The following is a 26,808-nucleotide window of genomic DNA, read 5'->3' as shown; positions in this document are numbered from 1 at the left end:
TTTCGCAACAAATACTTGTAATTGTACAAACAATTTCATTTTATTGTCTTCATTTCCAATTTTCGACTTCAATAAAAGTTAACAATATACACACTTTCATTAAAGTATTTACATAAATTCATACATCTGTTAAAATACTATTTATATTTATATAAAAATAAACAAAAGCTTTCATAAATTCACGCTATGATGACTTTGGGTGGAACAATAACAAATGCTGTGGCGACACTTTAGATGCGAGCAGCTTCCGTTGTTGTTGTAGAGGATTCAGTGCTCGCACTTGCATCTGCCGCTTTTTGCTCGGCCAACCATTGAGTTATTTGCGCCTTATTCTGTTCCAGCCATTTAATATTGAATTTGACTGTTTCTAATGCTTGCTTGCGTGCTGCTGTGCCAGCACCCGCTTCAGGATATTTCGCAAAGAATGCTTCCATTTCTTCCAATTTGGTTTGTGTAACAAACCTTGCCGTAATTGATGGTATTAAACGGCCGAGATAACGTTCGTTGATGCCAAAACGTTCAACTAAACGTGACCAATTCTCGCGTACATAATCCCACACTAAACTTTGACCAATGCGATTGTTCGAAATATAGGTAAGGCAAGTGAAGTAATCTTGACCGCGTACATAGCTCTCATTCCAGGCCAAGTTGATGTAACTATATGAGTGATCAAGTGATCATTGTCAATATGAGAATTGCTAAGATATTATAAATTGTATATGCAGTATTTACCGTTGCAAAATCCATGGTGAATTCACCGCCGCTAAAGCTTCCATTAATTTGACTTTCTCTTGCGCATCCGACTCGCTGATAAACAATTCCCACACTTGATTCCAAGAATTTTCATTGCCTACACTTTGCATGCCATAATAATATACAATCGTGCGTATATCAGGATCGGGTCTTACGCTGGGATTACTTAACCACTCTGTAAAGCGTGTGGCGGCTTCAGTTAACATTGGTTGGTATTCGAATCGACCAGCTAGACTCAGTATTTTGACACGTACCAAACTGAAATATTGATTTTTTATGTTATATAAATTATTTGTTTCAAAAATTTTACTACAAAAAAATTTACTTGTCCAAATGATCGTCGCTAACATTCCACGCAACATTTTCATAAGCTTGCGCAAGTAATTTCCGTCCGAAAACGACAAAGTCGCGATATGAATCTGTATAGTAGAGTAGACTTCTGATATCTGAAAGACGCGCACTGGCAACACTCCATGGCACATAATCCAGTTCATTTTCTAAGTAGAGTGACAAGTTCAATGCAATACTGTATTCTAATTGTGCGGCATCGGCTAAGGAGAAGACATCATTGATGAGATGCGCACGATCGGCATTGCTAAACTGGCCGCGTGCATTAATCAGCGCACTTGTCAGTTCTTGCCATTGTTCGGCTGCATAATTTACACGATAATAACCGACTTGATTTTTGTTAATCTTAATCCAATCGACAGCGTTAGTCAGCGTTATTTTGACTGCGTGTGTAAAAATATTTGGAAATTATAAAAAAAAATTACTTGTGATTTCGTGTATTTACCTTCATTATCGTTGTAATTGAAGATTGTGCGTGCAACCTCTGCGTTCTCGCTGGTGAAATAAGTTATCGGTATGGACCAGTGGTAGCTGTAAAAAAAATTAAAAGTGATGGTTACATACATAAATAAATTTAAAAGTGCGTTTTATTAAACTATAAAATAGAAAAATCTCAAACTGACATGCTCTTAATAAAAATTGTGCCATCTTACATACATATTTTAATTTTTTATATATTTATATAATATACTCACTTAAACTTGGATACTTCAAAATCGGCACTGTAGTCTTCTGGATTTGCTAGGAATCGCTTTTGTGTAAGCGTATACGTATTGCCATCCTTCTTAACCTCAACAACCGGCAAGCCCATTTGTTCAGTCCATGTTTGCATAATTAATCTGCGGAATATATTTCGTGAATAGAATATACATATTTAAATGATATTCGCACTCACTTCACATCGAAATCGTATTCAAATGCTTCGATTTCGGTTAAGAAATCGTCTGTCTCAGCATTGGCATAGTAGAATTTAGTAAGGTAGTTCGTGGTAGCATTGCGGAATTTCTCCTCACCCACCAAATCTTCCAGCATACGTATAACGGAGGCACCTTTCGAGTATGTAATACTATCGAAAAGCTCTGTGATTTGCGCAGGACTTTCCACCGTTTGCACAATGGGATGTGACGCCAAAGTGGCGTCCAGTTCGAGTACATCATGCAGATCAGCAACAATGAATTGATCAAGCTAACATATGAAAACAGAAAATAAAAACAATTTAGTATAAAAATCTATGTAAATATATTAAAATTAATTTACCATAGCCCATTCGGGATGCACTTTATTCACACCCTTGTATTCAATATAGCTGGCGAAACCTTCATTTAACCACAAATCATTCCACCATTTCATGGTCACTATAAAAAAATAAAAAAAAGAAAGGAATGATGATATAAAAACTAGTATTGGTTAATCAATTATAAGCCATGAGCCATAACGGTTGTGATTGTACCGAGGCCACTACAATTAAAATTCCGAACACGTTTCTAATTGCACTCATTTTGCTACCGGCAACAGAAAAAACAGTGGTAAACAATTATTTAGCGAATACTAAGCACACAAGCAAAAACAATTGACAAATCATATTAATGCGAAGGCTACTACCGTGCAATAAATACACACCGCGTTACTCCGATAAATAATTTCATCTCTTTTGGTATTAGCATATGTGGTATGTATAAATAATAAAATGTCTTACCCAAATTTCCGAACCACATATGTGCCAATTCATGTGCCACTACTGTAGCCACACGCTGTTTATTGGCACTCGAACTGATTGTTGGATCATATAGCAGCGCAGTCTCACGGTATGTCACCAATCCCCAATGTTCCATGGCACCCGATACAAAATCTGGTATGGCAGCCATATCCAGTTTGGGCAACGGATATGTTACTTTGAAATAGTCAATGTAATATTCCGTAATTCCAACACCGGTTTCTAAAGCATAAGAAACCTTCTCAATTTGATTGGATGTTGCGAAAACGCGCATCTCAAAATCTTGAGCACCCGATAAGGTACCATTAACGGTCTTAGATTGAGAAGCAAAATCGGATACAATCATGCAGGCTAGATAGGTGCTCATCGGTACACTTTGTTCGAATGTTACTTCCGTAATATCACCGTTCACCACTTCGCTCTAAAATATTATAAACACAAACATACCACATTTTTATTACAAAATCAATGTGATTTAGGTTTAATTAGGTTTAAGAAATTGGAAACTTACCTGAACAGGCATATTGGACAACGCGTGGTAGCCACCATTGGTGGGCCGTACTACAGTGATAATAAAGGAGGCCTTCAGCGCCGGTTCATCGAAGCAAGGGAAGGCAGTGCGCGCATAAGTCGGTTCGAATTTTGTGGTGGCTATCCATCTGCAATTAAACAAGTTAAATATTAAATGTAATTGTATATAATTTATATGCAAAAGTTGTATGTCTAAAGAAATCATAATTTATGCAGCAAATTGTAAGCGCTTTACCACACCTGCGTTGATTTGTTTTGGTATCCAAATATGAAGATGCATAAAAACCAACAATACGGTCAGTGAGCGAACCGTTAAATGCCAAACGCAATGAATAGTTGCCGACTTGTAAAGGATCTGTGAATTCAGTCACCCAATATTCCAAAGCTGGGTGTGCAAAGGTCAAGGTGGGTGTCAGTTTATTGAGTGGCGCATCAGCTTCACCCAGCTGCATGACCTCTTCTGTGGTTACATTCAATGTTTTCGCATGGACTGGTATATAAGAAATTGGTTTCAACACTTCCAATTTTATAGTAATACTGCCTTGATATGTTTTATTCACCAAATCGGGTTGTAAAAGTAATTTATACTGGTGTGGTCGTATTTCTTTTGGCAGACGAAAACTTAATTTCTGCAATACTTTGGAAGCGGCTGCTATGGCTGGTTCAATGGCTAAAGTTGCTGATTTCATATTGATATTGGACGTGGAATGTGTCGCCGAGGATGTGGAATAATCCGTTGTTGTTCTAATTCGCAAAATTGATAAATTTGCTGGTGATATCAGCTGTTCATTTGTCAAATATTCGCCGGCTGCTGGTGTTGCCACAGCTGCTGACGTATAAGCGGGCGCGTTCACAATATTTCTACCGACGTAAATGAGCGCACCCAGCAGGAATGCGCACAACACGAAAAGTACCAAACAAAAACCGACAAGTGTTATGAACGCGTTATTCGGTTTTTTGCGTACATGTCGTGCATCACAGTCACGTATGCGGTAATGATGATCGTCTGTTGATAAACTGGAACGCGGCCGAACCGGTGGCACTTTTGATTGCGGGTACATTTTTCACTTAGCTTCGTGTGTATTTTAATTGCACTATTATTATTTCGTTTTTTTATTATTTGTTTACTATTTGAAAGTGGCTGACATTGAGTTTAATGGCATTTTATTGCTAAATATTAAGGATGATAATTTAAGAATTTGTGTCGGATTTGAATGGCTTAAATTTGAAAAAGCTGCTCAAAGCATAATATTCGTTTTTCCATAATTTTCATTTTCTTTTTTAAATTATTAAAAAATGTATGATCATTAATAAATTGAATTACAAATTTTTTTGATTTCTGAAACTTTCTCAATGTTTTGCTATTTGTGAAAGCACTTTTCGCACTCTTCTACTTCCTGCTTCCTCCAGTAAGGAAAAAAAAACAAAGTCGTTAAAGTTATTTAACGCAAAGGCCAAAAAACGAGAAGTTTCCGGTGAGTGCTTCCCACGAAATCGTATTAACGGGATTGATACGAATCTAGTACTTAAAACGATAAAGTTAGGAGAAAATGAGGGTTTACTTAGCATTTCCGCCAACAAGATGGTAATTTATAGTCTTACATACGGCCTTTTAGAAGTTAGGATGCAAATCAGAACTTTGCGGGATAAAGGTTAATTAGCTTTCTAAGTTACTTGTATTTATGGCACAGTCATTAATTTCTAATCCATATTTATAGAGTTTGTTGAGATCCCTTGTGTTTGAGTGTCAGTCTAATCATAGTGTTAGTTACCGCATTATTTTCTTCTCTGATATTTTTAATAGGTTTTGAAATGATTATTTAAACTTTGACATCTAAGCGGTTTTTTAGAAGGTGCTTTTTATCCACTATCATTCAGGTCCAAACTTATATTTCCCTTATACACTGCCTCTTGTACCTGCAACTAAAAGCTTTCTCTTCAACATTATTCGTTCTGACATTTTAAGAGCACAATATCTCCTGTCTGAAGAAACAAACAGTCATCGCACTACGTCGGCGAAGACTATTGTGTGAATAATTAAAGCCCATCGTCACTGATTGTAAGTCAAACAAACAGTCGTAACTTCGAAGTTGTAGATAATTTCGTCTATCTTGGAACCAGCATCAACACTGACAAGAACGTCAGCCTCGAAAAGCAACGCAAAATAACTTTTGCCAACATGTGCTACTTCGGACTGACTAGACAATTGAGAAATAAAGTCCTCTCTTTATGAATCAAAACCAAAGCCTATAAGTCCCAAGTATATGACAACATCTGATGAGTAGACGTTACATATTTTCGAGAGAAAGGTTTTGCGGAAGATTTATGGTCCTTTGCGCATTGGCGAATGCGAATATCGCATTCGATGAAACAATAAGCAGTACGAGTTATACTACGACATTGACTTAGTTCAGCGAGTTAAGAGACAGCGGCTATGCTGGCTAGGTCATGTCGTCCGAATGAACCAAAACACTCCAGCTCTGAGAATATTCAACGTAGTACCCGCCGGGAGAAGCAGAGGAAGAGGAAGATCTCCACTAAGTCGGAAATAAGTATCTAGGAGGAAAAGGGCCTGGCTACACTTGGAATATCCAATTGACGCCAAACAGCGAAAGGGAAGAACGACTGACGCACTGTTTTAAACTGGGCTATAAACTCGTAGGCGTTGTCTACGCCAATAAAGAAGAAGATGAATTCAAGTTTATTCATCTGTATTCAAAAAATGTATTATATACTACAACAGAATTATATTATATGTACAACAGAATTTTCAACCATAAACTCATCACATCTGTTTGATAAAATGCAATTTAAACTTAAAATCGAATACTAGTGAACATTTAAAAATGCCATTAAAATAAAAAAATTTACACATGCACAACGAAGCTACAATACCCTTCACCACTAAAAAGGTTTTCATACAAAAACTTAACTTCGATTTTTTAGTTTGTATGGCAGCTATCTATATGTATATGTGACCTGGTCTACGGAAAGAGGGCTTAAGTGTCAAAAAATCAATTTTCCATACCAGAACATGTTTTTGATTGGTCAGTTTGTATGACAGCCATATCCCATAGTGGTCCGATGTCTTTATATATAAGTTCTTCGTTGTTTCCTTTTGTGTGTTACAAACTTCGTGAGAAACTTAATATACCCTGTTCAGGGCATAAAAAACACCTAAAATGCGGGCTTTTCGCAATTATCATACAAACTTATTTTACACACATACATTTGTTTGTGTATATGTGCGCCTGCGCATCAAAGAGATTGCCAAACGATACGAAAGCTATTGCGATTGCTGAAATAATCATTCAAAAGCGTTTAATTCAAATGCAAAAACACGCTCCAAAAGCAGATAAAATTCACACTAGACAAAGCGCATTAAAACTCACACACATACACACACCCATACATGCATGCATTAAAATCGAAATTAATACGCTTTTTACACACACACACATACGTGTGCAAGCCTGTTTCGAACCATTTCATTTGCATCTATTTGTCTTATTGCGAAATTAAGTGATTTTATGTGGCAGTGAATGTGCGCTTCGGCTGCTCTCGATCGACACGCGATGGCTTTTTGTTGCTTCGTGTGAAATGACAATGAGATAACTAATGAAATTATAGTTAATTTAGTTCCTATTGTTGTTGTTGTAGTTGCATGGGGCCAAAGCATTAATTGGAGCAATAAATCGCTGTGAAGTAACAGACAATTGCAATGCACTCACACATCCACACACACAGGCGCACAAAATGCACAGTAATTAAGCAAATTTCAGTTTTGTATAATTGCAATCGCAATCGCTGCATTTATGCGCTTATTCGTATAAATATTTGTAAAAACTCAAGCTTTTTGCTGCTAGTCTCATTACATTCTCTATAACATTCGCTTTTCATACGAAGCAAGACAATAAGAATTCTGCAGAAATCTTAACCTAGTTCAAGCGCACGCAAGTCCAATCGGGTATATCGAACTCTGTTGCAGAGACATTTGCATGCAATGAAATACAAAAATATGAAATTACATAGACACCCAGCAAACAATTTCTGTTTAATAACAACTTGAACTGGTGGTGGTTAAAAGCAAGAAAAATATTGCTGCCTCGAGCTAAAACGATCAACAGTTCTTACTAAAATTCAGAACATAGTGCAAGCTTACAGACAGGCTTAGAACGTTTAGATAATCATTTAGGATAATGTCATATTCGCCTCTGTTTCTGGGTTTGTATTTCAATTTTCTTATGCTTTTGCGAGCAATGCCATCTTTCTTTCATAAACTTTACCCTATAAATTATCCTGTGCTTTAGTTGAATTTATTGACTAGAAGAGCTCAGATTTGAATTGCAGAACTCAAATATAGCAACAACAAATGTGCCGAGCCGGTAGCCTCTAATAGCATTCTAAAAAGTATATGTCATTTACGGCGCATTTCTAAAGACCAACATCTCAATCAACCTCCCAAGGGAAAAACTTAGGCTACTTGTCACATTCTACACTAGCCACTGTAAACTCAAGAAGCTCTTATATAGATAGCCTAGCTTCTTGTGCAAATGGCCGGTTCTGCGACAGAATACCTGCTCATTGACTGACAGTCTGCAGACACAGGCTAAAGGCCCTTGGAGCCATGTTTCCAAATAAGGATCACATTAAAAAATATGCTACATTGAAATTTATCAATATGCTGGGGCCTAAGTGGGTCGTTGTGACTTAGAAAAGGGCACAATTAGTTGGCGGTGCAATTCTCATCTATTTATCTTATCTTAACATCTAAAGTTGACTAATGCTCTAAAAGCTAGTAAATTATGACCTAAAAAAAACCTAAAAAATATCGGACTTAATTTACTTAACGCAGTTTTCAAAAATGTCAGTTTGCCAAATGAGTTAAAGCCAAGCAGAAGAGAAAAATCATTTCAATAAAAAATGTATTTTTTGATGGTCTTCCAAAGGTGTCGAAATTCTTTGATTTGAAGAAATATTAACTATGAATGGGAGTTACTTATAAGTGCTTGGCTTAGATCGTCTAAAAAATGTAATAAACTGCAATCTTCTAAAATTTCCTTGAAACATAAAAATTCAAAACAATAAATTTCGAAGTATTTTGGGTATACTAAACCAAGGAATCAAAAAGAAAACATAACAGTTCAATTGACCGGCCTGACATATAGATGGCACAACTAGAATTAAAACCATATCATTTTGAGTGAAGCAAATTTTGTTATTGTGAAAAAACGGTCAAAAAAATTTCGAGTGTTTATAAAATATTGCTTTTTGAGGGAGAAACAAAGCAAAAGCTTGGCTTGATGACGAGTTTTCGGACACTGCCCTGGGAAAATTATTCATTAAGGTTTGGTATGCTAAGGTTACACGTGCCCAAAAGAGTTTGATATCGACGAAAACACAAAAACAGTCCACAAGATAATTTTGGATGACCGTAAAAGGAAGTTGTTGGACATAGCAGGCACTCTAAGAGCCGTTTTCTTAATATCTAGTTTGCAGCGATTTGTCAGTGATGATTCTGAGCAGTTTTTGGAGATGTTCAAGCGTAATAAACCCAAATTTTTCGACGTTATGTGACAATGTAAAATGGATCCACCATTTCACTCTGAAGTCCGATCAACAGTCATACTAGTAGGCTGCACACCGTGAACACGAAGCGTGGAAAAACGCAACAGTGAGCTGACAAAGTTATGCCACCCGTATTTTGTGATGCCCATGGAGTAATATTTAATGACTACCTTGAAAGAGGAAAGTCCATCAACGGCGACTCTGAAATAGCGTTATTGAATCAATAGCAGGAGGAAATCGCCGTAAAACGGTCGGATGTGAAGAAAAACATAGCGCTGTTTCGCCTGTGACAAAGCACCGTGTCACAAGTCAGTGAAAAGGATGGTAACTGCTTCCGCATCCACCGTATTCTCCAGATCTGGCCCCCAGCCACTATTTCCTGTTCTCAGATCTCAAAAGAATGCTCGCTGGGAAGAAATTTTCGTCGAATGAAGAGGTGTTCGCCGAAACTGAGGCCTATCGCTTCAAGAAATTACAAATCGTACTACAAAAATGGTATCGAAAAATATATTTTACTATGGTAGGCCGGGGACCCTTCAATTGACATGACTTTAGTAAGAGTAAAATAATATTATATAGTCAAACGATCAACATTTTTATGTAAATATAATTTTTGCATTAACCAATTTTTCTAATTGCGTACCTAACTGTTCAATCTTTAAAAATATAAAGTATTCTTCAATCTATACTGTTTGAAAAAAAAACCATTGTACTTTCCCTCTTCAATTACACTACTTATATATTATGTAATTTGTATTTTCATATTTCTTTGAGAGAGAAATTTTTCCTATTCTCTTGACTTAGATTGACAGTTAACTTTTTCATCGAACGTTCAAACTTATGCACACACATTATTTATTAACCTTTAGTATAAAACTTCTAGTCTCTAAACATACTATTTTAATAGCTTGTTATCACATGCCATGAACCTAAGCTTAAGAGACCGTACGAGTATAGTGGATAAGTAGATCAATAAATTTACCAAATATCTCCTATATACAAGTTCTTCAGGTATTTATTGGCTTACGCGAACCCGGAATCAACACAATATTTTATTTAGTTGAAATGATCGCCATTTGCATTCAATTATTTTAATTTAATACAAATAACTGCATTCATACATACACAGAAAAATATGTTATATGCAGACAATTGTATATATTTAAATAATTGCAGCATAAAAACCAGTGGAAAATAGAAAGCCTGACTATATGAAAATTGAGCTAAAATAAAAGTTGACCACGAATATGAGAGGCAACCAGTTCTTTTTTTTTTTTTTGTGAATGTGACAGTTCTGCAATACAAATCGAGTTGAAAACTTTTAAATACATACTTATGCTGTTTTATAGCGCAAATGGCAGCAAGTGGGTCAAAGTTAATTTGTTCGTCAACGACAGTTGAAATAACTAACTTGTCATAAACGAGAAAAAAAGCTGGTTTAATGAAGAAAATAAATTTTGTTTAGTAAAATCATACAAATATACATATATAAATATATGAATTTGTGTATAGTAATGTAAAATGAGTAAATGTGTGGCATATTATTTGCATTAAAATTCGTTATTTAACGTAATAAAAGTGAAAATTTTCGCTGCAAAAAATGACTCGTGTTCTTAACGCTCCATTAACCTCAAACAAAAACAAAGTCACAGAAACAGGCATAACCTTAAAATTATCATTTCAACATTTTTAAGCTTTTTCGGTATATAAAATAATTTTTTGGTTTTTGTGTTATTTTTTTGGTACTTAAAATCGTCTGCTCTTAATGAAATTATCAATAATAATTTACAGAAAAAAGTTCTCAATTAAAATGCAAGGTTCAACGCACAGAGAGATTTGTGTTTATTTTTTTTACTTTTTTCTTGCTGAAACAAATATCGACGGGTCAATTTATGGCAATTTAAATGCATTTTTTTATTTATGTTAACACACAAAAATATTTGTTTATATATTATTTATATGCGTGAATAATTTGTTTTTGTTTCTTTTTGTTTGCAAAACAACTCATTAATATTCGTGGCATTGTTCGCTTGCCTCAATTATTCACCGCTAAATTGGCAAATACTGGATTGAGTTATGTGGCTATGCGGACATACAAACGAGTTGATTTTTGCACTGCCAAAAGTAATAAAATAAATGCATTTAATATCGACACACACAGAAATTTATGGCATTTTAAATTGTGTAAATACGTTCATTTGTCGATCTGTTACTAACGAAATTTCCACCAAGCCTTATCCAGAGCTGAAGCCAATGCCAAATCGTGGGGAAATGCTGTAAGCAAATTTTGTGCGCGTAATATGCCGTTATGACTTTTTCCACTTTTTTATTATCTCGAAGTTAATTAGAAAGTCAATGAGAAGCGCGCAGAGGTTGGCTGTCTTAATAACTTCGGTTTAATAAGTTGTTCATAGTCGTGAAATGGGCAATAAACACATATATACATATGAACATACTTGTAAATGTAACTACAAGTATGTGCAAATAATTGTGATTATATAGGGTGTTTTTTTGAGACAAAGCAAGCTGTCTTGTTTCACCACTAAGCAAGTCAATAAAAAATAATAATTTCATTAATAGAGCTGCCAACAGTTTTAAAAATTAAAATAATTGATATTCACAAGAAATTTATTCCATATAACCAATATACAAGATTTTGTAAATAACAAAAATATAAGATTTTCTGAAGAATAATTGCAAATGATGAAAAAAAGGTAATTAAACCAATTCAAAAAGATACCGCAGCTTTAATACCCTACACAGGATCATTTCACCTAGCATAAGGGGTATGAAAAAATATTTTTCTTGATTTTGAGCGGCCAGTTTGTCTAACAGCTATATGACATGGTGATCCGATCTGAACAATATTTTCAAAAATTGTAGCGCTGTCTTGGATAACAACCCATATCGAGTTTTTTGAAGATATCTTAGCAAATAAAATCGGTTTCCATACAACGACACTATTTTGATCGTTCAGTTTATATGACAGCTATATGCTATAGCAATTCGATCTGCACCATTTCTTGGAAGATTGCACCATTGCCTTCAGAAACAAGCCATGCCGAATTTCGTACAAATATTTCCTCAAATGAGGAAGTTTTCCATACAAGCACTTTATTCCGATCATTCAGTTTGTATGGCGAATATGTATAACTGTCTGATTGTCCGTAAGTGTGGGCTCTTGAAAATTTCTAGGAAGATCGAACGTTTTTGAACCTAATTTCATTCAGCGATGAGGCCTATTACTGGCTTAATGGGATGTAAATAAGGAAAATTGCCGCATCTCAGACGAAAGCAACCTGAAGAGATTCAAGACTGCCATTTCATCCAGAAAAGACAACGGTTTGATGTGGTCTGAGATCCTGTGAAATCATCGGTCCATATTTCTTCAATAATTTTGCCGGTGAGAACGACATGACATGATAACCGACTATTTTATGCCTGAAATTGAAGCTCGTGACCTCGGCGACATTTGGTTTCTACGAGGCGACACAATTTTCCACACATCGCATCAATCAATGGATTTATTGAGAGAACACTTCGGTGAGCCGATAATTTCATGTTTTGGTTCGGTCGATTAGGTCACACAGTAAGACTTTTTCTATGGAGATATGTAAAGTTTAAAGTCTATTCGGACAGGCCCGCATCAATTCAGGCCTTGAAGCAAAACATCAAGCCGAAATGCCGAGTCGAAATGCTCGAACGAGTCATCGAAAATTGGACTGGACCATCTGAGACATATCTGCGACCAATATTTGAAAGTGATAATATTCAAGAAATAAATAACAAAGAATGTTCTTTCGAATGATAATAAACATGTCCATTAAATTTGAGGTTTCTGTGTTTTTCTTTAAAAAGTAGGAAACCTCGAAATGACTCACCCTTTATATAGTTTTCACATCAAAATAGTTAATTAACCAATCTCTATTTTCTAAATTTAAACCCTTCAATGTTTTTCCTGTTATAAAAGCTTAATTATCGTCGTAGAGACGCCCATCACCTAAGCTTCTTTTATGGGAGTCAAAATTTAAAGTAAGCACCGAGCATCTAATGAAGAGGCAATACGATTAACTCGTCAAAATAAACCATTTAACTGAATTTACCCCATTCATGCTCTACGTTCCAAGCGCATTTTTATATTCTTGGGATGGGAAATGTACTGACCCAACCGCAACACAAAATCATTTTAGACCATTAAAGCGTAGATAGAAATAAAATTTTTACATTAAACTTTTCTAAGCTGTCAACAGCTTTCTTTTCCAATGAACTAAGACAGCGCTTGCTAGTTAGCCACACAAAAATGTAAACAATGTAATGACAACGGTTACAATTTACAATGAAATGGTGTCACTTTTTCTCTAACCCACATACGCAGAAGACTATCTTCCCATTTTAAAAGTTTTATTTTCTATTTTTTTGGCATTATTCGTATTTATTATAAACAGTTTCGAGTATTAGCAGTCAAGTATATATTTCTTGTTGTTTTTGCTATTTTTTTTTTGTTAGTTTATCATTAAGCCCAAAGCGTCCTAAATTTCTTGTGGCACAGCGTACGCAAACTGCATGCAATATGAGCCAAGTAAAGCAGTCTTGTGTATGTGTGTGTGTGTCGTGAGTTGTGGTGGCGATGAAAAATGAGCATTAAAGCGTCTCATAAGCTGCCAGCCACATGACGGAAACCAGTTTCGCAGCGCACATTCGAAGTGACCACCACCTCACGCGGCGGGGTTCAGCAACTTCAACATTTTCATGCTTACACCGGCCTTACCGGGCGCAAACATCAACATCAACAGCACCTCACCGGCCATCACCTGCGCACTTTTCCGAAAGAAAGTGATAAGTTAGCGAGCATAGTGCGACCGCTTTACTACGTCGCGGCTAACAGTTTCGTTTCATTGCATTTTACTACAACTTGTTGCTATTGTTGTTGTTGTGGCTGTCGCTCAAGTGGCCTTTTCTACATTCTCCACTTTGGCAGCGCGAGTCTTTGATTCATTTTTGTGCGCTTAATAATTGAATGCAAATTTTCTTACAATGCTCGGGTATGTACTCGGTATAGTATATGGTATATAAATCCCGTTTGTCGGGTTGATCGGTTGTTGAATTGTTGATTGTCTATCTGCTGTTGGCGTAGGTAAGTCATGCGTTGGCTTTGTTTATTTATGCGTGGCGGCAATTGTGACGAAGGTGTGTGCAGTGTGTGGGATGAATGCGCAATAATACTGTGTACAAATACAGTATTGTGCGGAATAATGGGCGCACGTAAATTTTGTATTTAATTTATAATTTTAAAAGATGTTTTGTGGAAACAAAAACAAACGTTTTTGAAAGAGCTTCTTGGCAAGTAGTTCATTGTTTTTAATAAAACTTTATTTTGGTTTTGGTTTCCAAAAATTATATAATAAAATTAAATTGAATTATTAATTTTTAAAGTATCCTATTTGAGCGCGATTTGCGTGTTTAGTTTTTTACATATCATTAAACTCACGAGACGGATGCTTTGGCTTTACAAATGAGCCCTTAATACTTTCTTAAAGAGTATTTATGGAAATTAGGTTAGAAATCACCTTAGTTTAGTATTAATTTTGATTCTGAATAAACTAATGGTAGAACTATGTGTATTTATCAGTGAATATATTGTATGTTAAGCTTAAATGCATTCAAATCTCAAATTAAAGAATATTTTAAGTGGTATTATTATTTCTGACACATCTGTATGCAAACAAAAAAAAAAAGAGAGCGACGAGCATATTTTTCGAAATGCATACAATTATATACTATGTGAGTATCCAACTAGGCAGACTGTAGTCCCAGATTTCAAGCCCACATCAAACTGAACATATTCAAAATCGATTCTTAAACCCGATAAAGTAGATATCTAACTTTCTTTTTGAGTACAAAATACTTTTCACAACGAATGAAGCGCGTCTAAGCACCAACAATTTAAAAGTGTATTTCTACCACTTCACTCTTTGACATAAGATGGAAAACCAAACCTCATTTGAAACAAAAAAGAAAAAGAAGTGAAATTGAGGTATGAAATCGATTGAAACGAAAAATCCACGCTTCACCACGGAACGAAATGTTTTCCAAGAATACTGAAGACCACAAGCGTATTACCAAAATACTCTCCTCTCCAGGAACAAAATGTTTTCAAAAATATTGAAGATCACAAACTTATAACCAAAGTCAGAAACACAACTAATGTCGAGGAAAGATGTGGAAAAATCAACATAAGAAAGAACTTTCTTTCAAGAATACTGAAAATCATAAACTTATGACCAAAGTCAGTAAAACAACTAAAATCGTGGAAAGAAATCAAAAAACAACTCCTCACCTCAGAAAGAAAATGTTTTCAAAAATATTAAAGATCACAAACTTATAATCAAAGTCAAATAAAAAACAACTAAAGTCGAGGAAGAAATCAAAAAATCAACTCTTAACCTCAGAAAGAAAATGTTTTCAAAAATATTGAAGATCACAAACTTATAACCAAAATCAAATAAAAAAACAACTAAAGTCGAGAAAAGAAGTCGAAAAATCAACTCCTAACCGCAAAAAGAAACTTTTTCCAAGAATATTAAAAAACAACTAAAATCGAGGAAAGAAGTTGAAAAATCACCTCCTCACCTCAGAAAGAAAATCTTTTCCAAGAATATTGAAGATGACAAACTTATAATAAAAGGCAGAAAAACAATTAAAACCGAGGAAGGAAATCAAAATGTTAACTCTTCACTTCAGAAAGCAGTTTTTTCCATAAATACTGAAGATCGCTAACTTCATCCTGCAATCACGACGAACTTTATTTAGACGACCCAATGCGTCAGTGGCTGCTGAAAATATTGAATTTTGTAAAGTCGTGTATAAGATAAAAATTGTTCATAGTTATTGGCTTGAGACCGGCCGTCCAAAATTATTCCTGAACGATGGGATTCAAACCGTAATACAAAAAATATTTTGAAGTGATAATAGCTACGTCGCTGAAGGAAAGAATTCTGTTAAAAAAGAAATACCGATGCAGCAACAAATTTCACCGATTGTTTTGAAAAAAGTATATTTTATAAAAATGTGTTTCGCTTTTTCAAAAAAATATGTATGTATATATTTTTTTAAATTTGTTCCGTTATGTCAAAATCTGCGATACTCAGTATATAATTTATCATCCAATAAAAGTTCCCTACATCAATTAAGAAAGACTTAATTTACAAACAGTTCCTCCCCTCCCTCTATCATCCGTATAACGGTGCATTACGCATATAGTACGTCCATACAAATTTATTCATGACTCTTCGTACCTCGTACGTCTTCTGTACGTAACCTCAACCGCTGATGACTCAAAGAATTGTAATTGTAATTCGGTTTTGTTGTGGGCGTTTTTGGCACACAAGCTCATCAGGCACACCAATCACGACATTTTCACACACATCATTCAACTCGTGTAAGAACTACATATGGTAAATAGTTAAAATGTAGATATGTATGCATGAATATGTACAAAAAATGATAATGGCAGCGACTGGAACTTATTCAATCGCATAATAACGAGTGATGAATAGAACTTGTCTGCTGCTGGTACGACTTTTTTGCTGGCGTTAATATCGATGTTGTTGTTATTATTGTTGAAATCATGAACTAATTTCGCGCTAATGCCGTTGCACACTACGTCGCCGCCGCATTTTTCGCTTGCTAAGCTTGATTTGTTACACTTTAACAGACTTTTTCAACACCTATTGTTATTGTTATTCTATTGTTTTCGTGCAGCATCAGCTCAAAGCTATTTCTTACACAGTTGTTGTTGCAAAACAGTGATATGATTAATAGCAACTTTTTGATTGTATTATTATTGTCTTTTTTGCTTTCTTTTTCGTATTCTTTTAAGCTCGTAATTCAGGTTTTCCAAGTCAACGGCACACAGGCAGCGCTAAAAACCTTTCTCCAACAACAACACAAGCAAAAATAACCAAATAAAATGTAATAACAAAACATCTGCCAACTGTTTTTGTTGGTACTTTCTCGGACCGGCTCGAAGAATTGCACAAATTTGGCAATGAAGTCTCTTTTAAATTTAATTATATTTTTTCACGAAGCTTTTTCTGCCTTTCAAAAACATTTTTGTAGCTACCAATAGCACGCGCACATGAATTATTGATTTCTATTTGATTTTGTGTTTTTTTTTTTTTGAAAATGACAGCGTTAAAAATCGTGTATTGAAAGGCGTGAATAACTGCGCTGCGTGATATCTGGTCCGTCAATTTGTCAGCTGCGATCAGTGACACCTCACGTCAGCGCCTCGTATGCACTCGCTTACTTTTAACTCTTGTTTTTTTTTTTTGTATTTACATAGTCACTATGCGTCGTCGTGGTTTTAATACGAGCCGTTAGTTTACTAGTTAATCCTCTGCTTTCTCGTTCAACGTGCGCACAGCTCACAGCTCACACAACCGGCGCGCTCAAATTCACGTACTCAACTGTCGGAGCCGCTGTTGATGATGCGGATTCTAAGCGGCCGTCCAAAGCGAGGCAGTCAACCAGCCGCCGCGCGCTCTGCCACTGCCGTTGAGCTGAACTTAGCGATGCAAGTTGCTGTTGCAAAAAGCAGGAAAAAAGCTGGTCTTTGACATTTTAAGCTTGAATGGTTGTTGCTTGGCTATTATGTTCATCGATTGTTATTGGAGATTGGAAGAGTTAGAGTGAAAAAAGAAAGAAGGTAAACAAGATTGACTAGCATTTATTTGCGGAGAGCGTTTCATTTAGCAGGCTGAGAGCAATGTTGAGCTTACGCGCCAATTTCTTACTCTCTGCGTTGCAGTGCGAAAGGCGTTTGGGGGATATTGGCAGATAAGGAAGTGGCTATAAAGACGCTTAAAAACGAGGCGAACGCATTTTCCCATTTACGCAACACGCGCATTTACGCTCAGCACGGCTTTGAGGGTCCACTCAGCAGACACTCTTAATGTCTTGCCCATTGTAAGTACTGGTTTTAGATTTCAAGTCCGCTCAATGCCATCTTTAGTGTATTTGAGCTTTCAAATCCTTGTTTTTACAGTTTCTCACACTCATCTCAGTTGCATTGCGACCCTACTACTTATGAAAAGCTTTGATATACTCTTTTTGATCACTTCTGAGATAATACAGAATTGTTTATATCCCCTTTTGGAGAATTGAATTTAGTCATAACTCCGAGCCTCCTTCTGTGTCGATGCACGCTGCCAGGGCGATTTCCAAGTATCGAAGGTGTCACGGAAGGCATTCTCCGGAATAGCCTTGAAAGCCGAGGTGGATGCTGCTTGGATCTCCTCTTTCGTCTCAAAATGCTTGTCTTTCATTGACCTTTTCAGGCAAAGAAACAAAAAAGTCCGGGGGGCCACATCTGGACTGTAGGGCGGCTGCGGAAGCGTTGGGATGCCGGCCTTGGTTAGGTAGCTGTTCACAAGAGAGGCGATGTGAGCCGGGGCGTTGTTGTGGTACAAGTTCCAATCGGCCGCCATGTCTTGTCGGACCCGATTGACCCTTCGTTTGAGTCTCTTGAGGACATTCATGTAAAACTTGGCTTGGTTGACGGTTTGTCCAGGAGAAACAAATTCATGGTGGTCGATGCCTTTGATGTAAAAAAAGACAATGAGCATCGTTTTTCACGGTCTTCATCAGCGACCTTTTCTCTTCTTCACCGAAACATAGCACTTCTTGCTAAAGTAACATCTGGGTAAGCCTGCTTGATCATATCAAACGTCTCTGTAGCAGACTTACCGACTTTCACACAGAATTTAATCGCGTACCTCTGCTCTAATGGACGCTGCATTTTCGGCTTGCATCATTCACAGAAACACGTCGCGCGAAAATGTTTGTCCTGACTCTCCGGATGCTCGGAGACAACTGACCAGCCGCTCGTTCGTTAGCTCGGAACGCCCTCTATCGAATCCAGCCAATGCGCGCACGCTCCGAAGTACAGTAGTGGCGGAAGAAAACCAGTCTATTACCTTCCGGACAAACCCTGTATACACGCTGTTTATAGCCTTCAATTGTTCTAAATCGCAGATAACCTTCACTTCCCATTAATATCCGTGTGAAAAAATTGATTACTCCATATTTGTACCATATATCGAGTTTAATTAAAAGCTGAGAGACGCTTAGCCTTTAAAACGAGGAAGTTAGGTTATGCAAAGTCTATCGATCCTGTTTGATTCTCGATGCTCTCAATGAAATTTATTGCCAAAGGAAGTGGTTGGATCCCAAAACTCAAAAGCGAAGGCGTTATCAAAAGCTGTATAATTTATACTTTTTTTGTAATGTCAGTTAAGGCATTTCAATTTCAACATCATCATTCTCTGCTCTCAAACTACCTTAAATTTTCTCTTTGAAAGTTTTGGTTTTTGAAAACTCTTTAAGCATTATGAGGAATAATATTGCGTTGTAGGAATAAATATTTTCCCATTGATTTAGTGACCATAAAGTAGTAATTATAAACTTCATACATTTAGATGTATTTATGACTCACCTGTCGGCATTTGTTTCATCCTTGTAAGTACTTGAGTACATGCCGCTTAAGCCACTCAATTGGCAGGTGAAGTCAATATTGACCACATACGGTGTGGCCGTACGCAACAACTCCTCCAATTCGATGATGAGTAGTTCACGTTCCTCACTCAAGGTAAACGACTTTACACGAATGCGCATATATGCCATTACATTGAGAATTGTAATACCGCCGATCTCCAGATCCTTCGCGTGCAACACAACCAAATTTGTGGGTACATCAATTTCGATTTGTACGGTCACGGAACCTTCGCAGGTGTTCGTTTCGTAATTCGGATGCCAATAAATACGATACTTGACTGGACGAATATCGGTTGGCAGACGATAGATAATCTAAAGAAAGACAATCAAATTTAAAATATTGCTGATGATTAATTGTTTGAAATAATAGAGGGGGTGTTTTAGGAATGTGGGATAGGTGCGCAGAAAGTATGAAGGTGGATTTCGTATTCAAATTGAATCAAAGAAGGTATGTTGGCTCTTCCGATGTAATTATGTAATACTGGTAGTATGGTATAAACCTACATAGGTGCTTTGAAAGAGATACTGGGACATTAGAAACAATGCTGACACCCATGTAAAGTCAAAAAATATTTTTTCAGAAAATAAATTAAATACCACGACATCAAAAAGTTATCTTTAAAGTTATTAAACTAATCCTTTGAGTGAAAAAAGTTTCCAAATCGTTCAATAAAATTTCCATCTTTTAGACAAATGGTTATGATACTGTGGTCTCATCATATCTTAATTCTCCATGAACCATATTTGAATACTCAATTAATAGCGGGATTCTGTAACCAGTCTCTAGTCTCTATTTGAGACATTTTGAGCCAAAGTCTCAATTTGAGGCTAGTTACTATTCACTAAACAGTCTCTAGCGTTAGTCTCAAAATATTGAGACCTGGTAGTTAGCAGGTCACAAAACTAAAAAAACTCTTGTCTGCCATTTTGTTGAATAGAGATCATCATAGATATTAATCGATTATTCAATAAAAGGTTAAAAATAAATCAATTTTACATACATTTCGTAAATATTATGAAACAAAGTCAACATATATTTTTATTTTCATTGATAATTATGTTTTTTGACTATGTTATAGAAAATTTAATATTTGTTACCGACATATTTATTTTCATTCAAGTGTAAAAACATCTCTGAATAATGAAATGTAATAGATTTTGTGACTGTCACTTACAGAATAGCAATATCATCTCAAGTCTCAAAAATTGTCTCTAACTTAAAATCTCAAATTTAGAGACTTGAGACTGTCTCAAGTTACAGAATCGCACGGTAATTATGACTCAGATATCAGTTTCTTAATAATCACTTGTTATATACCATACTGGCATTCGAAGAGGTATTCAAGTTCCACAGAACTCATTTTGATGGATTCCAAAATGCATAATATTCAGAAAATTTTTCCTTTGAGCTAAATAATACCCACATTAGTTTCCCTAAAAGAGGCGCGTTATGACTATTTATTGCCCAAAAACTATTGAGGAGTAATAAAGCGGGTCCTTGACTGAATTTGGCTACCATGTTTCTTTATTATCTTTTATAATCTCATTTTAAATAAAAAAATATTTACTTTGGAACATGACGTCTTCTAGCCCGTAACTTTAAAAATTATATTTATGTACAGAGTGACCCAAAATCCTTTACATTTCGATCGGTAACTGAGTCTAGCAGTCACGGTATAGAAGAATAAATACTATCTATCCAATATCGCTAGAAAAATACGTTAAACTCGTTGACTAATTATAATATAATTATTCTTATATTTATTGTTTTTTTTCTGAGATATCTAATTCCAGGATTTTTGCTTTATCACCGTGTTGCTTTCGTATAAAAACAACTATAAGCTCATTGATACATATCTACATGTATGTAACTAATATTTTATCTATTTAAGTAGCGGCGGAAATGATTTTATGGATAATTTGTTTAGTTGCCCGCAGTAGTCATAAACCATTTGAAATTCAACAATAAAAAAGAGCTTTGAGCAAAATAATACTATAAAAGGTAAAAGGTGAAAGGGGAAATGTGTGGTAGGATGAAGTATAAACTTGGTTATGCAACAAACATTTTTCTGTTGGAGATATGGCACTGCTATGTTTAAAATAATTTAAAAACAGAAAATTAAGAGACGCAAATATGCGTCAGGTTTCGACTATGATATCAATCGATTCTTACCTTTATTTACTCTTTATCTGAGATAAGGAGAGTTTCAATAATTATTTTCATTTTACGATCTTCATCCATTCGATTGATTCGATTCGATTTTGCAACCTTGCAAGCAGAGTTATACCGTATCATGCCCATATAAAGGTTTTGATTATGTCTACTATATAATTTATCGGTCGTACCTCTTTTCTGTTAAGTGTAAAGTATTAAAACATCCAATCAGTGTGAGACTTGAACTAAGTTAGCACTTTGTCGAGATGTGATCCCTATTGTTAAGCTAAAAAGGAGGTGTTTTGCTGATATTCAATTTACTTAAACTCAAGCAAATTTTTTTTCGAGAGTAGCTAGGACAATATAAAATTTCAGCTAGTTGGAAACAGAGTTTTTTTTTAATAAATGTCTATCCTATCATATAACGGCTGATCCAAGTAGAGGTACTTGAGAATGTTTATCGCGCGCTTCGATCAACTTAAGGTCAACATAATCGGCCTACTATGCATACTATTCGCAACACCTTTACTCAAATTGAGACCCAGCATTCATTGTTGGATAATATTCGACCGCGTAGATCACGTCCAGCACGCAGTGAACAAAATATCCATTTTAAGTCTTAAATTGAAAGCATATAAAATACAGCTTGAGCAAGAACTGAAACCGCTCGACATTCCCAAGCGACATCACTTTGCTCTATGGGCCCTTGAAAAGTTCCAAGAAGATCCGACGTTTTCAAGCCAAATTTTGTTCAGTGATGAGGCCCATTTCTGGCTCAATGGGTATATAAACAAAAAAAATTGCCGCATTTCGGACGAAGAGCAACCTGAAGAGATTCAAGAACTGCCATTTCATCCAAAAAAACACGGTTTAGTGTGGTTTGTGAGCCGGTGGGTTCATATTTCTTCAAAAAAGTTGCCGGTGAGAACGTAACCGTTAATGGTGTTCCTTATCGCCTCATGATAACCGACTATTTCTTGCCTGAAATTGAAGCTCGTGATCTCGGCCACATTTGGTTTCAACAAGACGGCGCTACTTTCCACACATCGCATCAATCAATGGATTTATTGAGAGAGCACTTCGGTGAGCAGATAATTTCACGTTTTGGGCCGGTCGATTGTACACCAAGATCATGTGGTATCACACCGTTAGACTTTTTCTGTGGGGATATGTAAAGTCTAAAGTCTATGCGGGCAATCCGGCTTCGATTCAAGCCGTGAAGCAAAACATCACGCGTGTTATTCGCCAGTTACGAGTCTTCTGCCAGTAAAATATCATCACTTATAAAATACGGCCCAGTGGACATGGTCTTAGCTCGATTTTGCGAACCACCACTAAAATACTGCTACTTTTATCCGCCTATAAAAACGTTTGCTAAACATTTATTAGACAAAAATGCAAATTCCGTTATATGAGAAGTACACATAATTATGTTCTGATAATGAGAATTCAAACACTTTTTTGTTTTTCGTTTGCCCGATTTTACTGATACTAATTAATTACACACAAAATGCGAGTATATAGTATTGGTATTGAATTTTGTTCGAAATGGCTAAGTACATTAAGGTTCTTTATACACGTTTGGAAAATTATTACGCATTAATTTGTCTGACGAATTTTGTATCATTAACTTGATATAGTTGAAGCCGTTGCTACTGTTGGCGTCATGCTGGTTGTTGCCTTGCTTAAGGATTCTATAAAAGATTGCAAAACTTCCAATTTTTCTTCGCACTCCTTCAACTTCATGTTTGTATTGCTATCATCAACCGCTACAACGACTAAGACAACAATCAGAACGGTTGCCGTTAGGCCTAAAGCAATGGCAACCGTACGAGCTGTCAATTTATCTGTAAAATGTTTATCATTTCAGTTAAATCATAACAAATTAACTACACAGGCTCATACCCAGAATTTTCGAAAACATCTCGGCTGTCGAAACAGAAAACCGTGGCGGCGAAACGAACGGTTTAAGCGATTTGTCACTTCTAAGTAAATACAACACTAATTAGCGCACCGCTTATCCGTCAATTATTTCTAATCGATACAGTTTTTGATATTCCACGCGCATTCTAACAAAATATTTGATAAATATATGCATATCATACTGTGTTATATGCATACATATGGATATCTAACGCTTTTTAAATACAAAGAAGTACCGCTTATCTTTATAGCTTGCGGCAATAACGTTTAACTTTGATAAATACCACCGATCGCCTGTCGTGCGTTTGTTTTGTATCCACATTAGCTTATCTAAAAGCATTGCATTATAATTTCGATCTTGACCAAGAAAGCTTATCAAAATTACTTTATGACGGCTATTATCAACAAATCAACGATGTTTTTTCTTCCAATTTGACTAATCACGATATAAGTTTTTTATGCAATGTCAAGTCGATATCCACTGACGTATTAAGTGAATAAAGTTTTGCTTTTGGATATGCTTTATGAATGGACTTTAATTACTTTTTATTAAATGATAAGTTACTGTGTAGTCCATGGGTTTTTCCATGATAGTTAAATGAAAAAAAACTATGGTGAATTTTTAGGTATTATTCAGTCAAAACCATAGGAATCGCAACCACAACTATTAAGGCTCAGTTAGACTGTTTTTGTGCCGATAAACCCCCCGATTACATGTAAATCATTCGTAAAAAAAGATCGATTTAACTTGTCTTTAGTTAGAAATTTTCTGTGATCCCGCATTAAAACCCTATTTTTGCCTTTTTGCCCACCTCAAATAACTCTGAATACATTATGGCATGACAGGTAAAGATCAGTAGTTAATGAGTATATGTATATCGTCGCCTAAGATGCAGAATAATATAACATCACTTTTCATAAGTTTACAGGCGAAGGAGAAACGATATAATAGCAACCACTAGTATTGAAACAAAATTTGAGTTTTGGTTATAAAATGCTTATATACTAGTTATAGAATGGTTATATCTTGGATATACATATATTGGTTAACCTACACTCAAATTGAGAGAAAATTAAAGTTTTAGTTATAAAACAGTAATATATTGGTTATTATATCTAACAACGATTTTCAATCTTTTTGATGATACGTTGTTTTGCATTTTTAGATGACGATATGGAATGAAATTAAGCGTTTCTAAATAGCCTTGATTGCAGCATCCGTAAAGTGAGTAATGAGAGGGCGATTTTTATAAATTATATATTTATTTAAAAATATATAATATTTGATCGGCTTTATCCTTCATGGATTGTAGAGAGTATTTCTAACTTCTCTGTGCCATCGAAAAAAGTAAGCAGACTTCCTTCATATTTTGTTTCTGAATACTTCTAATACAATTAGTCCTCATGGTTTTTTAAGCTATCAACAAATTTCAAAGGCGCTATTTTTGAGTATCAGCGTATAAGGGCATATAACGATACTCAAAAATAACACCTTTGCCATTTAGTGGGCGGTCAAAGAACCATCAAAATCTGAATGTGGTTCTTTAAGTCAATAGCAAGCATTTATAAACTATATAAACTTATAATCAAAATATGAATTTCCAAGCAGCAATTCCAAGAACTCCATTCACATTGTCTTAAAACTATTTCAACACCAAAAAGGACATACTTTAATAATAAAAAAATGTATACATACCTCTTCGGGATTTGGTAGTCCAGGTGGTAGGGTTGGATAATTGGGATTCGAGGTTACGGAGTCGACTGCGTACTCGGCACAGTCATGGTGGGAATTACAGCACCGTGTGTGGTACGTGTGGTTTCTGTCGGTGTTGATACAGTAACAGTCGTTGGATTGGTTGGATCCGTTGGATTACCAGGCTGAGCAGTAGTTTGTGTTGGATTGTTTGGTGCTGCCGTCGTTGGTGTTGTAAGCGTTGTAGGTGTCGTAAGCGTCGTAGGCGTTGTGGGCAGTGTAGTGGGTAGCGTGGTGGTTGCATCTAATTTATCCAAAGCATCTTGTAATTCATCCTCCAAATCCGCCTTCTGTACGGCCAGAACAATGGTTGAGACCATGAAAGCCGTTGTGGCAAGTGCAAGGCATATTGCAATAACTTTAGCTGTCAGCACTGAAAAATTATAATTACATAAAATTTAGCCAATTCTAATTTAAATATTTTGTATTCTTGTTGTATTTTCATTATATGGACGACTTCTTTATCCTTTTTAATACTCACGCGCCATGTTGTGCTGCTGCTTTTGTGATTTACGGAAAAAAAATTTGTTTTAAGCAACTTATGGACTTGTTCGTAGGAGTGGTCCTTACGAACTAATTAATGTATTTCACTTGGGCTCTGAGGTTGGGTCATTTTACATATCGACTATCCAATTTTATCGCTTTTAGTATGTCATTTATATATGATAAACCAATTTTATTTTAAGCGATATGAATATACGAAATTTTTAATTGCGGGTAGTTTTATTAATTTTTATTACTCCAATAACCGATATTATCGGTTTTTATCATTTAAATAGTCTACAAACGCGGACGTGTGACTTTCAAAGACTTTTGTCTGCACTTTATGGTATATTACTGTATGGAGAACCCTAGAAGCTTGGACTTCTGGTTGAGCTTCCATTTACTTACTCCTGCTTTTGATTAAAATGTTTTCTTTTTGTTGATTTTTTTTGTAAATAATTTATTACTCAATCACGCACTAATATACAAGATGGAGTTTTTTATTTGAACTAATTTCATTTTGCAACAGAAAGAGAAAATATGGAATAAAAAAATTATAAAATTTGTGTAAAACAAAACACACTATTCCATTGAGGGCTCCATTAGGTCCAAGAAATTCAACGAACGTTAATACTTTGCCTCCTTTGATGGTCAGTTTTGATCTATTCCTCCAAAGGGAGCACGTTATATTTCATAATCCTTCGCAGATTGTATGTCAAAAAGTGTTTCTTAGTTGTTTTACTTGGACCATCGAAAAAAATTGCTCTCGGAACCTGCTTTTAAAAGCGCTATCGATTGTTGTAGTGGTATAACGTTTCATAGTAAGTCTAACGTTCGTTCGTCCATCCGAGTTCTGATAACTCAACTAAATGACTAATTATAACACAGTAATCCTCTTGCCCTACCGTCGTGTGGGCCGCATCCGCATACATGCGGAATCAGCTAAGTCATGAAAGGCAAGGAAATTTTTAAGCGCCGAGATCTAAAACTACTCAGCTACAGAAACAAAAATTCCAACAACAAGGA

The 26,808-nt window shown here is 35.7% G+C and overlaps 2 protein-coding genes across 2 annotated transcripts in view; both read right to left on the bottom strand.

Moving 5' to 3' along the window:
- Nucleotides 1–26,808, bottom strand: part of LOC126764724 (uncharacterized) — a 38,220-nt gene continuing 11,412 nt past the window's right edge. The window contains exons 13-24 of the mRNA XM_050482387.1: nt 25,341–25,672; nt 19,410–19,780; nt 3,587–4,408; nt 3,327–3,474; nt 2,798–3,236; nt 2,359–2,456; nt 1,997–2,286; nt 1,797–1,940; nt 1,547–1,632; nt 1,079–1,484; nt 733–1,011; nt 1–657 (exon numbers count right to left, since the gene is read on the bottom strand). Of these exons, the coding sequence (XP_050338344.1) occupies nt 231–657; nt 733–1,011; nt 1,079–1,484; nt 1,547–1,632; nt 1,797–1,940; nt 1,997–2,286; nt 2,359–2,456; nt 2,798–3,236; nt 3,327–3,474; nt 3,587–4,408; nt 19,410–19,780; nt 25,341–25,672 (3,842 nt within the window). The 3' untranslated portion in view covers nt 1–230. The remainder of the gene's footprint in view (nt 658–732; nt 1,012–1,078; nt 1,485–1,546; nt 1,633–1,796; nt 1,941–1,996; nt 2,287–2,358; nt 2,457–2,797; nt 3,237–3,326; nt 3,475–3,586; nt 4,409–19,409; nt 19,781–25,340; nt 25,673–26,808) is intronic.
- LOC126766121 (hepatitis A virus cellular receptor 1-like) lies at nt 19,701–25,860 on the bottom strand. The gene is made up of 3 exons (XM_050483971.1): nt 25,781–25,860; nt 25,243–25,672; nt 19,701–19,780 (listed from the first exon to the last, which is right to left on the bottom strand). Exons 1-2 carry the CDS (start codon nt 25,785–25,787, stop codon nt 25,296–25,298), a joined length of 384 nt encoding a protein of 127 aa, XP_050339928.1. The 5' UTR covers nt 25,788–25,860; the 3' UTR covers nt 19,701–19,780; nt 25,243–25,295.

The sequence above is a fragment of the Bactrocera neohumeralis genome, chromosome 2, assembly GCF_024586455.1.
Source record: "Bactrocera neohumeralis isolate Rockhampton chromosome 2, APGP_CSIRO_Bneo_wtdbg2-racon-allhic-juicebox.fasta_v2, whole genome shotgun sequence".
Taxonomy (NCBI): Eukaryota; Metazoa; Arthropoda; class Insecta; order Diptera; family Tephritidae; genus Bactrocera; species Bactrocera neohumeralis.
The sequence above is the reverse complement of the archived record's forward strand: the minus strand, read 5'-3'. Positions and strand labels throughout refer to the sequence as shown.